The sequence below is a fragment of the Oncorhynchus mykiss genome, chromosome 21 (assembly GCF_013265735.2).
Source record: "Oncorhynchus mykiss isolate Arlee chromosome 21, USDA_OmykA_1.1, whole genome shotgun sequence".
NCBI classification, from domain to species: Eukaryota; Metazoa; Chordata; class Actinopteri; order Salmoniformes; family Salmonidae; genus Oncorhynchus; species Oncorhynchus mykiss.
This window is the reverse complement of record NC_048585.1, coordinates 9,527,412-9,541,501: the sequence shown is the minus strand read 5'-3', so window position 1 is coordinate 9,541,501 and position 14,090 is coordinate 9,527,412. Positions and strand designations below refer to the sequence as shown.

At 47.9% G+C, this 14,090-nt stretch overlaps 1 protein-coding gene across 1 annotated transcript in view; it reads right to left on the bottom strand.

Moving 5' to 3' along the window:
- The window catches only part of LOC118942866 (transmembrane protein 178B), a 190,883-nt gene extending 181,485 nt beyond the window's left edge, over window positions 1–9,398 (bottom strand). Inside the window, exon 1 of the mRNA XM_036956805.1 lies at window positions 8,300–9,398. Coding sequence (XP_036812700.1) covers window positions 8,300–8,678 — 379 coding nt within the window. The 5' untranslated portion in view covers window positions 8,679–9,398. The remainder of the gene's footprint in view (window positions 1–8,299) is intronic.
- Window positions 9,399–14,090: the final 4,692 nt, after the last annotated feature.

The following is a 14,090-nucleotide window of genomic DNA, read 5'->3' as shown; positions in this document are numbered from 1 at the left end:
TTTATAGTACACTACTGTAGACCAGGTCTTATAGATGTATCCTAGTCTACGGATGAGTCACATGACCTTATAGTCTTTATAGTACACTACTGTAGACCAGGTCTTATAGATGTATCCTAGTCTACGGATGAGTCACATTACCTTATTGTCTTTATAGTACACTACTGTAGACCAGGTCTCTATAGATGTGTCCTAGTCTACGGATGAGTCACATGACCTTATAGTCTTTATAGTACACTACTGTAGACCAGGTCTCTATAGATGTGTCCTAGTCTACGGATGAGTCACATGACCTTATAGTCTTTATAGTACACTACTGTAGACCAGGTCTCTATAGATGTGTCCTAGTCTACGGATGAGTCACATGACCTTATTGTCTTTATAGTACACTAGTGTAGACCAGGTCTCTATAGATGTATCCTAGTCTACGGATGAGTCACATTACCTTATTGTCTTTATAGTACACTACTGTAGACCAGGTCTCTATAGATGTATCCTAGTCTACGGATGAGTCACATGACCTTATTGTCTTTATAGTACACTACTGTAGACCAGGTCTCTATAGATGTATCCTAGTCTACGGATGAGTGGATGAGTCACATTACCTTATTGTCTTTATAGTACACTACTGTAGACCAGGTCTTATAGATGTATCCTAGTCTACGGATGAGTCACATTACCTTATTGTCTTTATAGTACACTACTGTAGACCAGGTCTTATAGATGTGTCCTAGTCTACGGATGAGTCTGCACACTTTGAAAAAAACCTAAAAGAGTTCCAAAAGGGTTCTTTGCGGAGGGATGAGGTTTCTACCAGGAACCATTTGGATCTCAAGAACCCCTTTTTAGGAAGACAAAGGGCTCTTTGCAATGTAAAGGGTTCTACCTAGAACCTTTAACATTCTAATAAGTGTTTTGAAAGATAGGGTTCTTTGATGATTCTTTGGAGGTTCAGAAGGATTCTTTGGAAGTCTAGAAAGATTCTTTGGAAGTTCAGTAGGATTCTTTGGAAGTTCAGAAGGATTCTTTGGAAGTTCAGAAGGATTCTTTGGAAGTCTAGAAAGATTCTTTGGAAGTTCAGAAGGATTCTTTGGAAGTTCAGAAGGATTCTTTGGAAGTTCCGAAGGATTCTTTGGAAGTTCAGAAGGATTCTAAAAAGGATTCTAAGCATGCTCTATTGCAGAATTGTTTGTTTGAATTTTAGAATGTGTTTTTGCATGGTTGATTAATTGTATGCTGGACATAAGAAAAAATAAATATTGTTTTTTAAACTAAAACAATCTGTTGGTATTTGGACGTATTGCATCTTGTTACTGAGATAGTTATTCCAGTTTAAATGATTGAGCTAGTCTCAGAATTGACTTCGCCCTACCCTGGCAGTCCTGCCCCATACACTGGCAGTCCTGCCCCTACCCTGGCAGTCCTGCCCCTACCCTGGCAGTCCTGCCCCTACCCTGGCAGCCCTGCCCCTACCCTGGCAGTCCTGCCCCTACCCTGGCAGTCCTTCGCCCTACCCTGGTAGTCATTCGCTCTACCCTGGCAGTCCTCCGCCCCTACCCTGGCAGTCCTTCCCCTACCCTGGCAGTCCTTTGCCCTATCCTGGCAGTCCTTCGCCCTACCCTGGCAGTCCTTCGCCCTACCCTGGCAGTCCTGCCCCTACCCTGGCAGTCCTGCCCCTACCCTGGCAGTCCTTCGCCCCTACCCTGGCAGTCCTTCGCCCCTACCCTGGCAGTCCTGCCCCTACCCTGGCAGTCCTGCCCCTACCCTGGCAGTCCGTCGCCCTACCCTGGCAGTCCTTCGCCCTACCCTGGCAGTCCTTCGCCCTACCCTGGCAGTCCTCCGCCCCTACTCTGGCAGTCCTTCCCCTACCCCGGCAGTCCTTCGCCCCTACCCTGGCAGTCCTTCGCCCCTACCCTGGCAGTCCTGCCCCTACCCTGGCAGTCCTGCCCCTACCCTGGCAGTCCTTCGCCCTACCCTGGCAGTCCTTCGCCCTACCCTGGCAGTCCTTCGCCCTACCCTGGCAGTCCTGCACCTACCCAGGCAGTCCTTCGCCCCTACCCCGGCAGTCCTTCGCCCCTACCCCGGCAGTCCTTCCCCTACCCTGGCAGTCATGCTGAATTCAGGTTGTGGGTAATACTTTTTTTTTACATTTTTGTTGGATTTCCTAATTCTGTCTGGTTTCCAATAGGAATTGCACATAATTTGCAAGCCATCGTAATGTGTACTTGCTGGCCTGATGTGGCCTGTAAACCAGGGGTTTCCTAAGAACACTGTGTTAGGGTATAACTAGACGCTCAATGAAAGGCCTTCGGGGGACTCTACAAGGTGTTGAAAGCATTCTACAGGGATGCTGGCCCATGTTGACTCTACAAGGTGTTGAAAGCGTTCCACAGAGATGCTGGCCCGTGTGGACTCTACAAGGTGTCGTTCCACAGGGATGCTGGCCCATGTTGACTCTACAAGGTGTTGAAAGGCGTTCCACAGGGATGCTGGCCCATGTTGACTCTACAAGGTGTTGAAAGGTGTTCCACAGGGATGCTGGCCCATGTGTGGACTCTACAAGGTGTCGAAAGCGTTCCACAGGGACAATGGCCCATGTGCACTCTACAAGGTGTTGAAAGCGTTCCACAGGGATGCTGGCCCCATGTTGACTCTACAAGGTGTTGAAAGCGTTCCACAGGGATGCTGGCCCATGTTGACTCTACAAGGTGTTGAAAGCGTTCCACAGGGATGCTGGTCCCATGTTGACTCTACAAGGTGTAGAAAGCGTTCCACAGGGATGCGGGCCCCATGTTGACTCTACAAGGTGTCGAAAGCTCTCCACAGGGATACTGGCCCATTTGGACTCTACAAGGTGTCGAAAGCTCTCCACAGGGATGCTGGCCCCATGTTGACTCTACAAGGCGTCGAAAGCGTTCCACAGGGATGCTGGCCCCATGTTGACTCTACAAGGTGTCGAAAGCGTTCCACAGGGATGCTGGCCCCATGTTGACTCACAGTGCTTCCCACAGTTCTGTCAAGTAGGCTGTATGTCCTTTGGGTGGTGTATCGTTCTTGATAAACAAGGGAAACTGCCGAGCATGAAAAACCCAGAAGCGTTGCAGTTCTTGACACAATCAAACCGGTGCGCCTGGGTACCCCCCTGTTCAAAGGCACTTAAATGGTTTGTTTTGCCGACTCACCCTATGAATGGCACACATACACAATCAAACCGGTGCGCCTGGGTACAATACCCCCGTTCAAAGGCACTTAAATGGTTTGTTTTGCCGACTCACCCTATGAATGGCACACATACACAATCAAACCGGTGCGCCTGGGTACAATACCCCCGTTCAAAGGCACTTAAATGGTTTGTTTTGCCGACTCACCCTATGAATGGCACACCAACACAATCCACGTCTCAAATGACGCAAATGCCTGAAAATCATTCTTTAACGCGTCTCCTCCCCTTTCATCTACACTGTTTGAAGTGGATTTAATTAATACGTGACATCAACAAGGGATCATAGACTGAACACGTGAAACCAGGTGAAAGCTATGTCAGCATGTGTTCATCATGTTTTGTACACTCAGTGTGTATATATATATACATGTCATTTATTGTCATAAATAATACCATTTTAAAGGCTAAAGTGGTTGGTGGAACCCTTCATCAAGGGGTATAGGTAGAAGCAAACAGGGGGTTCTTTGAAAAACCCCAAATAAACCTAAATAAACCCTCTGCAAAAGGTTCTACCCACATTAGCACCAAAAAATAAGTTCCCCTATGAGGACATACCGAAAAAAACACTGGATGGTTCTAGTTCGCAACCTTTTTTTACGAAGAGTGTACGCATGAGACTTTCATCTAAGTCTCTTCATAATGAGGTAGACCTACAGGCTAGGGTGTAACAGTCTCTCTTCATAGTGAGGTAGAACTACAGGCTAGGGTGTAACAGTCTCTCTTCATAAGGAGGTAGACCTACAGGCTAGGGTGTAACAGTCTCTCTTCATAATGAGGTAGACCTGCAGGCTAGGGTGTAACAGTCTCTCTTCATAATGAGGTAGACCTACAGGCTAGGGTGTAACAGTCTCTCTTCATAATGAGGTAGACCTACAGGCTAGGTTGCAACAGTCTCTCTTCATAATGAGGTAGACCTACAGGCTAGGGTGTAACAGTCTCTCTTCATAAGGAGGTAGACCTACAGGCTAGGGTGTAACAGTCGCTCTTCATAATGAGGTAGACCTACAGGCTAGGGTGTAACAGTCGCTTTTCATAATGAGGTAGACCTACAGGCTAGGGTGTAACAGTCTCTCTTCATAATGAGGTAGACCTGCAGGCTAGGGTGTAACAGTCTCTCTTCATAATGAGGTAGACCTACAGGCTAGGGTGTAACAGTCTCTCTTCATAATGAGGTAGACCTACAGGCTAGGGTGTAACAGTCTCTCTTCATAAGGAGGTAGACCTACAGGCTAGGGTGTAACAGTCTCTCTTCATAATGAGGTAGACCTACAGGCTAGGGTGTAACAGTCTCTCTTCATAATGAGGTAGACCTACAGGCTAGGGTGTAACAGTCTCTCTTCATAATGAGGTAGACCTACAGGCTAGGGTGTAACAGTCTCTCTTCATAATGAGGTAGACCTGCAGGCTAGGGTGTAACAGTCTCTCTTCATAATGAGATAGACCTACAGGCTAGGGAGTAATAGGTAATGACATGATACAATCCCGGGTCTTCACGTGATAACCACAGCTTCCTTATATTTTGTGGATAGGAGAGTCGTGTTTTAAGGGGTCTGAGTCTCCCTCCTCATAGTGTATTAGGACTGGCCTAGCACACAAGACAGGAAGTGGTGACATCATCATTATTTACAGTGTGAGGGTCAGGAGGATATAGCATCCCACAGGGTGGGGGGTAGACACACACACAAAGGCAGGCACACACACACAAAACAGAGAGAGATAGAGACAGAGAGAGAGGTAGAGACACAGAGAGAAGTAGATACATAGAGAGAGAGAGAGAGAGAGGTAGAGACAGAGAGAGGTAGAGACAGAGAGAGAGGTAGAGACAGAGAGAGAGGTAGACACAGAGAGAGAGGTAGACACAGAGAGAGAGAGGTAGAGACACAGAGAGAGAGGTAGAGACACAGAGAGAGAGGTAGCGACACAGAGAGAGAGGTAGAGACACAGAGAGAGAGGTAGAGACACAGAGAGAGAGGTAGAGACACAGAGAGAGAGGTAGAGACACAGAGAGAGAGGTAGAGACAGAGAGAGAGAGGTAGAGACAGAGAGAGAGAGGTAGAGACAGAGAGAGAGGCAGAGACAGAGAGAGAGGCAGAGACAGAGAGAGAGGCAGAGACAGAGAGAGAGGCAGAGACAGAGAGAGAGAGGTAGAGACAGAGAGAGAGAGGTAGAGACAGAGTAAGAGGCAGAGACACAGAGAGAGGCAGAGACACAGAGAGAGGTAGAGACACAGAGAGAGAGGTAGAGACAGAGAGAGAGGTAGAGACAGAGAGAGGTAGAGACAGAGAGAGAGGTAGAGACAGAGAGAGAGGTAGAGACAGAGAGAGAGAGAGGTAGAGACAGAGTAAGAGGCAGAGACACAGAGAGAGAGGTAGAGACACAGAGAGAGAGGTAGACACAGAGAGAGAGGTAGAGACAGAGAGAGTGGTAGAGACAGAGAGAGAGGTAGAGACAGAGGGAGAGGCAGAGACACAGAGAGAGAGAGAGACACAGAGAGAGAGCTAGAGAGAGAGACACAGAGAGAGAGGTAGAGAGAGAGACACAGAGCCCCAGGACAACATCACAATTAAACCCAACCAAATCATGAGAAAACAAAAAGATAATTACTTGACACATTGGAAAGAATTAACAAAAAAACAAAGCAAACTAGAATGCTATTTGGCCCTAAACAGAGAGTGCACATTGGCAGAATACCTGACACTGTGACTGACCCAAAATTAAGGAAAGCTTTGACTATGTACAGACTCAGTGAGCATAGCCTTGCTATTGAGAAAGGCCGCTGTATGCAGACATGGCTCTCAAGAGAAGACAGGCTATGTGCTCACTGCCCACAAAATGAGGTGGAAACTGAGCTGCACTTCCTAACCTCCTGCCCAATGTATGACCATATTAGAGAGACATATTTCCCTCAGATTACACAGATCCACAAAGAATTATAAAACAAATCCAATTTTGATAAACTCCCATATCTACTGGGTGAAATTCCACAGTGTGCCATCACAGCAGCAAGATTTGTGACCTGTTGCCACAAGAAAAGGGCAACCAGTGAAGAACAAACACCATTGTAAATACAACCCACATTTATGCTTATTTATTTTCCCTTGTGTACTTTAACCATTTGTACATTGTTACAACACTGTATATTTATATATAATATGACATTTGTAATGTCTTTACTGTTTTGAAACTTCTGTATGTGTAATGTTTACTGTTCATTTTTATTGTTTATTTCACTTTTGTATATTATCTACCTCACTTGCTTTGGCAATGTTAACACGTTTCCCATGCCAATAAAGCCCCTTGAATTGAATTGAATTGAAAGAGAGAGAGAGAGAGAGAGGTAGAGACAGAGAGAGAGAGAGGTAGAGACAGTGAGAGAGAGGTAGAGACACAGAGAGAGAGAGGTAGAGACAGTGAGAGAGAGGTAGAGACACAGAGAGAGAGGTAGAGACAGAGAGAAAAAATAGTATATATTATCTCCAATCTATTATCTACCTCACTTGCTTTGGCAATGTTAACACATGTTTCCCATGCCAATAAAGCCCCTTGAATTGAATTGAAAGAGGTAGAGACAGAGAGAGAGAGAGGTAGAGACAGCGAGAGAGAGGTAGAGAGAGAGAGAAAGGTAGAGACACAGAGAGAGGTAGAGAGAGAGAGAGAGAGAGAGACACAGAGAGAGAGGTAGAGACAGAGAGAGGTAGAGACACAGAGAGAGGTAGAGACAGAGAGAGGTAGAGACAGAGAGAGAGGTAGAGACACAGAGAAAGAGAGGTAGAGACACAGAGAAAGAGAGACAGCGATAGGTAGACACAGAGAGAGAGGTAGAGACGGAGAGCGAGAGGTAGAGGTAGAGACGAAGAACGAGAGGTAGAGAGAGAGGTAGAGACAGAGAGAGAGGTAGAGACACAGAGACCGAGAGAGTTAGAGACAGAGAGAGAGGTAGAGACACTGAGAGGTAGAGACACAGAGAGAGAGGTAGAGACAGAGAGAGAGGTAGAGACAGAGACAGAGAGAGGTAGAGACAGAAAGAGAGGTAGAGACAGAGAGAAAGAGGAAGAGACAGAGAGAAAGAGGTAGACACAGAGAGAGAGAGGTAGAGAGAGAGAGGTAGAGACACAGAGACAGAGAGAGGTAGAGATGGAGAGAGAGGTAGAGACAGAGAGAGAGAGAGAGGTAGAGACAGAGAAAGAGAGAGAGGTAGAGACACAGAGAGAGGTAGAGACAGAGAGAGGGAGAGAGAGAGGTAGAGACACAGGGAGAGAGAGACAGCGAGAGGTAGAGACACAGAGAGAGAAGTAGAGACAGAGAGAGAGAGGTAGAGACACAGAGAGAGAGGTAGAGACACAGAGAGAGAGAGGTAGCGACACAGAGAGAGAGACAGTGAGAGGTAGAGACACAGAGAGAGAGGTAGAGACACACAGAGAGCGGTAGAGACACAGAGAGAGAGAGGTAGAGACTCAGAGAGAGAGAGGTAGAGACACAGAGAGAGAGAGGTAGAGACACACAGAGAGCGGTAGAGACAGAGAGAGAGAGGTAGAGACACAGAGAGAGAGAGGTAGAGACACAGAGAGAGAGAGGTAGAGACACAGAGAGAGAGACAGCGAGCGGTAGATGTGAGAATGGAGTCGTAGTTACAGCAAGCAGCAGGCCTACTACCATCTAGTGGATCAGAGCTTTGTGTTGCCATGGTGCATCAGCCTGTACTCTCCTCCTACAACATGACACACACGACTCAGCTGAAGGACATTTGAAATCCGGCATTACAGAGGTGTTGGTGACGTATCTCTCTCTATCTTACCACGCTCTCTCTGAGAGAGATAGTGGCTTGAAGAGCTTGAATAATATGATTCTTCTGAAGCCTAATTGTCTAGCCAGGGGCTTGCGAAGAGCACAACTAACCACGGTCAACCAAAACAAACTATTTCATAATTTCCCAATATGAGCAATATTCATAGTGGCTTGATGTTTGGTTAGGTAAACACATAGACTACACACAGATAGACCCCCGTTATGTAACAGTAGACCTGCTGTCTTATTGTATACAATGATGTACTGTGGTACACGTTTCTTCTCTCTTACCTTTGCGAATGAGGTCTTCTGTGTCCTGGTCGAAGCCCAGTCGGTGACATTTGCTCCACAGTCCCATGTTGGTGGAGTTGTACTGCCTGCTACACTCGTCCGCGGCGGACATAGCGAACAGCTGCCTTCTGTTCCGGGCTAGGAGCAGCTTGTCCTCCCAGCGGTCCAGTCTGGAGCGGCTAGCCCGCAGAGGGAGGCTGTTGTTGGGGATGTAGATAAAGCCTGGGTTCTTACGGCTGGAGAAACTCCGACAGCGCTCCCGATACCTCCGCGCGTCAGTCTCGTACCAGTGGTCGGAACAGATCGCCACTGCGAGCATTCCTAGGGCGCACAGAGAGAGGGACAGGCCGGCGTAGAGCAGTAACTTCCCTGCAGCCATGCTCGGTTTCTCTGCTTTTCTCAGAGCCGCCGCATCAGCACCACCAGCCTATGGACAGCTCCTCTGCTCTCCTCTCCTCGCTCTGTCGGTCTGTCGCTTTGTCAGTCAGCACAGCGCTGCTACGGCTACAACCCACCTCCAACGAATCAGTTTACATCTCCCCTTGGCGCCGATAGCAAGACCATCATCGAGGTTACAACCATGAGCAAATAGAATTTAAGTCTAGGTTGCAAATCATAAAATTCGTTGAATCTACCGAATAAGGCAAGGTCCTTGCTGTAAAATAGAGTTCCGTTTCGCTCTTTCCTGCGTACGGGAGAGAGTGATCTGGAGAGAGGGAGCGAGCAGCTGCAGCTGTTCGGATGCTGCCTCAACGAGTGAAAAGATGCTGATCTCACTCCCCGGCTCTCAGCAACCCTCCATCTGCTGCGATTAGGCGGAATGGGGCGAGACAGGAACAAACGTCCACGCAGAACACAGAGTTTTTTTTCTTCCCCCAAAAGCGTTTCAGTTCGAGTCGAAAACCTACAAAACCAGAGAAACAAGGAATATTATTAGCCTGAACAATCGTGAGATCCCACTTTTAGCATGAGCTCGGATGTTTACAAGAGCATGCCATTGCTCTTGTTGTAGGCTATTCTGTAACAGGCCACGCTACAATGTAATCTCCCCAAAAATTACACGTTATGCTTGCTGGGTGTTCAGTGATGTTTTGTCGTGCAATGTGCACATGAAAAGGTCATGTTTTGTTGTCAGTCAAAAGCCCTTGGCATGCAGTCACCCCCCCTCCCCCCCACCCCCTGCCATCCCATCTGGACTAAAAGGGCTGGCCATACGTGAATGTAGAGCCGCCAAATTATCTTAATTTTCCTCGGCCTAAATAATAGGGATATGACCTCATCCAGGACGCACCGTAACATAATCACTCATTGTCAAATTAAACCGCACAACGTCTGTCGTTCAAAAAGGGAACGTCCCCAATAGATATTTTTAAAAAAAATAATACGTTGCCTCATTACCATAATGAATGTACATAAGGTAATTCAACATGAATATCCAAATGACCGTGACAAGACAATCAATTACACGCGGTTGAATACGTCTCTATGTCCATCAGGCTCAACTCAAATAGCTTACATCACATCAGTGTGTGTGACTCGACGAGGGTTGGACGCGCATCAACTCACCGCTCAGAACGACGCGACTTCGGCGTAGCTTCCAGATGTCTTCAAACGTTCAGTAACCGGAACAGGCTAAAGTTTCGCCTTCAAATATGCATTGCACAGAGAGACTCTGATCCCTGCTGCACTGGGCGACATTGACAGGAGCCAGGAAGCGTTGCGTAAAGATGTTATTTGACGCGGCAGATGTCGCCGTTGGGATTAACTCCTCAGAGGGATATATATATATATATATATATGTATATATATGTATGTAGGCTAAAACAATATGCGTTATCGTTACTGTCGGGTTTAAAACCCCCTCTGGCAGCTAGGCTCCCAACGCATTCAGACTAGTGTGGACAGTCTACAGCGGTGACGTCATGGTGTCTCAATTCATTGTTTATTAACAAAAAAACACCTTCTTAAAGAAATAGTAACCCCCCCCCCCCCCCCCCTCTCTACTTGTGAGGCGAGGATTTAGGTTTCCAAACATATTACGCCTCTATAGAAAATGGCCTGTGCTTTTGTTTTTTTTTGACGGAATTAGCCTCATAAGAACAAAGTCGACAACTCAACATAGCACCTGCCCGGTCTTCCGTCAGAAATGAAAGGAGTCATTGAACCAGGGGACCATTTGATATCCCTGACTACGTAGTTGTCAAGGAAGAAGACAGAGGGCGCTGCTGCATAATTGATGACGAGGCTGAGACGCACCTGTCACACCACTGGAGATGACGGACGGAGAGTCGTCTATCTACTGTGACTGACTGTTTGCTACGACATATAGGCCAATACAAACGGGCTGCACTGACGAAGTGGTAGATATTTTACAGCTTAATGAAAACTATATTACTACACAACATTTCTTCACTGGACTAAAGCCTGTTATTATATCTCATGGGTGTCCCCATCACTCTCAACAACAACAACAAGGGACTGACTGACAGACTGACTGGTCTGGAGGGACAACAGGGACAACATAACAGGGACCAGACTGACTGGTCTGGAGGGACAACAGGGACAACACAACAGGGACCAGACTGACTGGTCTGGAGGGACAACAGGGACAACACAACAGGGACCAGACTGACTGGTCTGGAGGGACAACAGGGACAACACAACAGGGACCATACTGACTGGCCTGGAGGGACAACAGGGACAACATAACAGGGACTATACCATGCTCAGACAGGTCTAATGTCCTCTGCTTTGACTATGGAAATAGTAATTGTCCTCTGCTTTGACTATGGAAATAGTAATTGTCCTCTGCTTTGACTATGGAAATAGTAATTGTCCTCTGCTTTGACTATGGAAATAGTAATTGTGGAGAAGTACTGTTGATCAAAGTCATAGTGCACTATATAGGGAATAGGGTGCCATGTGGGACTATATAGGGAATAGGGCTCTGGTCTAAAATAGTGCACTATATAGGGAATAGGGCTCTGGTCTAAAGTAGTGTACTATATAGGGAATAGGGCTCTGGTCTAAAGTAGTGCACTATATAGGGAATAGGGTGCCATGTGGGACTATATAGGGAATAGGGCTCTGGTCTAAAATAGTGCACTATATAGGGAATAGGGCTCTGGTCTAAAGTAGTGCACTATATAGGGAATAGGGCTCTGGTCTAAAGTAGTGCACTATATAGGGAATAGGGCTCTGGTCTAAAGTAGTGCACTATATAGGGAATAGGGCTCTGGTCAAAAGTAGTGCACTATTTAGGGATTAGGGCTCTGGTCTAAAGTAGTGCACTATATAGGGAATAGGGCTCTGGTCAAAAGTAGTGCACTATTTAGGGATTAGGGCTCTGGTCTAAAGTAGTGCACTATATAGGGATTAGGGCTCTGGTCTAAAGTAGTGCACTATATAGGGAATAGGGCTCTGGTCTAAAGTAGTGCACTATATATGTTATGCACGTGAGTGAGGACCCAAAAGCGGTTTAACAAAAACAGAGTTCTTTAATGTCGAAACACAGGTAAGACATAGATCCTCTTCAAATGTATATGATGGCAAAATAAACAACCCGCAGAGAGGGCGACAAATGAAACATAAAGTCCTTCTGAATATCACAGAAGAGTTCCCCTTCTAGCAGCAGAGGAGAATAGCTGGGTTAGAGTCCCCTTCTAGCAGCAGAGGGGATTAGCTGGGTTGTAGAGGACAGAGGTACCTGATCACACGTAGCCTCAGATGAACAGGCAGATTCCGACAGGACAGGACAAGGTTGAAGCAAACAAGACGATAGTTTGGTTCTGGCATGAGAAACTCAAACGAGAATCTGACAAAGACAGAAGCAGGAACAGAGAGAGAAATAGAGACCTAATCAGAGGGAAAAAAGGGAACAGGTGGGAAAAGGGTGAACGAGGTAGTTAGAGAAGATAAGGAACAGCTGGGGGAAGGAGGGGAAGAGAAGGTAACCTAATACGACCAGCAGAGGGAGACAGGGTGAAGAGAAAGAACAGGAACAAGACATAATATGACAATACATGACAGTACCCCCCCACTCACCGAGCGCCTCCTGGCGCACTCGAGGAGGAAACCTGGCGGCAACGGAGGAAATCATCGATCAGCGAACGGTCCAGCACGTCCCGAGAGGGAACCCAACTCCTTTCCTCAGGACCGTACCCCTCCCAATCCACTAGGTACTGATGACCACGGCCCCGAGGACGCATGTCCAAAATCTTACGGACCCTGTAGATAGGTGCGCCCTCGACAAGGATGGTGGGGGGGGGGGGGAAGACGAGCGGGGGCGCGAAGAACGGGCTTAACACAGGAGACATGGAAGACCGGGTGGACGCGACGAAGATATCGCGGAAGAAGAAGTCGCACTGCGACAGAATTAATGATCTGAGAAATACGGAACGGACCAATGAACCGCGGGGTCAACTTGCGAGAAGCTGTCTTAAGGGGAAGGTTCTGAGTGGAGAGCCAAACTCTCTGACCGCGACAATATCTAGGACTCTTAGTTCTACGCTTATTAGCGGCTCTCACAGTCTGCGCCCTATAACGGCAAAGTGCAGACCTGACCCTCTTCCAGGTGCGCTCGCAACGTTGGACAAAAGCCTGAGCGGAGGGGACGCTGGACTCGGCGAACTGAGACGAGAACAGCGGAGGCTGGTACCCGAGGCTACTCTGAAAAGGAGATAGCCCGGTCGCAGACGAAGGAAGCGAGTTGTGGGCGTATTCTGCCCAGGGGAGCTGTTCTGACCAAGACGCAGGGTTCCGAAAAGAAAGACTGCGTAAGATGCGACCAATAGTCTGATTGGCCCGTTCTGCTTGACCGTTAGACTGGGGGTGAAAGCCGGAAGAGAGACTGACGGAAGCCCCAATCAAACGGCAAAACTCCCTCCAAAATTGAGACGTGAATTGCGGACCCCTGTCCGAAACGACGTCTGACGGAAGGCCATGAATTCTGAAAACATTCTCGATGATGATTTGTGCGTTTCTTTAGCAGAAGGGAGCTTAGCAAGGGGAATAAAATGAGCCGCCTTAGAGAACCTATCGACAACCGTAAGAATAACAGTCTTCCCCGCTGACGAAGGCAGTCCGGTGATAAAATCTAAGGCGATGTGAGACCACGGTCGAGAGGGAATGGGAAGCGGCCTGAGACGGCCGGCAGGAGGGGAGTTACCGGACTTAGTGTCATGCTCCCGGGTGGGCCACCAAAAACGCTGGCGAATGGAAGCAAGCGTACCCCGAACGCCAGGGTGGCCGGCTAACTTGGCAGAGTGAGCCCACTGAAGAACGGCCAGACGAGTAGGAACGGGAACGAAAAGAAGGTTCCTAGGACAAGCGCGCGGCGACGGAGTGTGAGTGAGTGCTTGCTTTACCTGCCTCTCAATTCCCCAGACAGCCAACCCGACAACACGCCCCTCAGGGAGAATCCCCTCGGGGTCAGTGGAGGCTACTGAGGAACTGAAGAGACGAGATAAAGCATCAGGCTTGGTGTTCTTAGCACCCGGACGATAAGAAATCACGAACTCGAAACGAGCGAAAAACAGCGCCCAACGAGCCTGACGCGCATTAAGTCGTTTGGCAGAACGGATGTACTCAAGGTTCCTATGGTCAGTCCAAACGACAAAAGGAACGGTCGCCCCCTCCAACCACTGTCGCCATTCGCCTAGGGCTAAGCGGATGGCGAGCAGTTCGCGGTTTCCCACATCATAGTTACGTTCCGACGGCGACAGGCGATGAGAAAAATACGCGCAAGGGTGGACCTTGTCGTCAGAGAGGGAGCGCTGAGAAAGAATGGCTC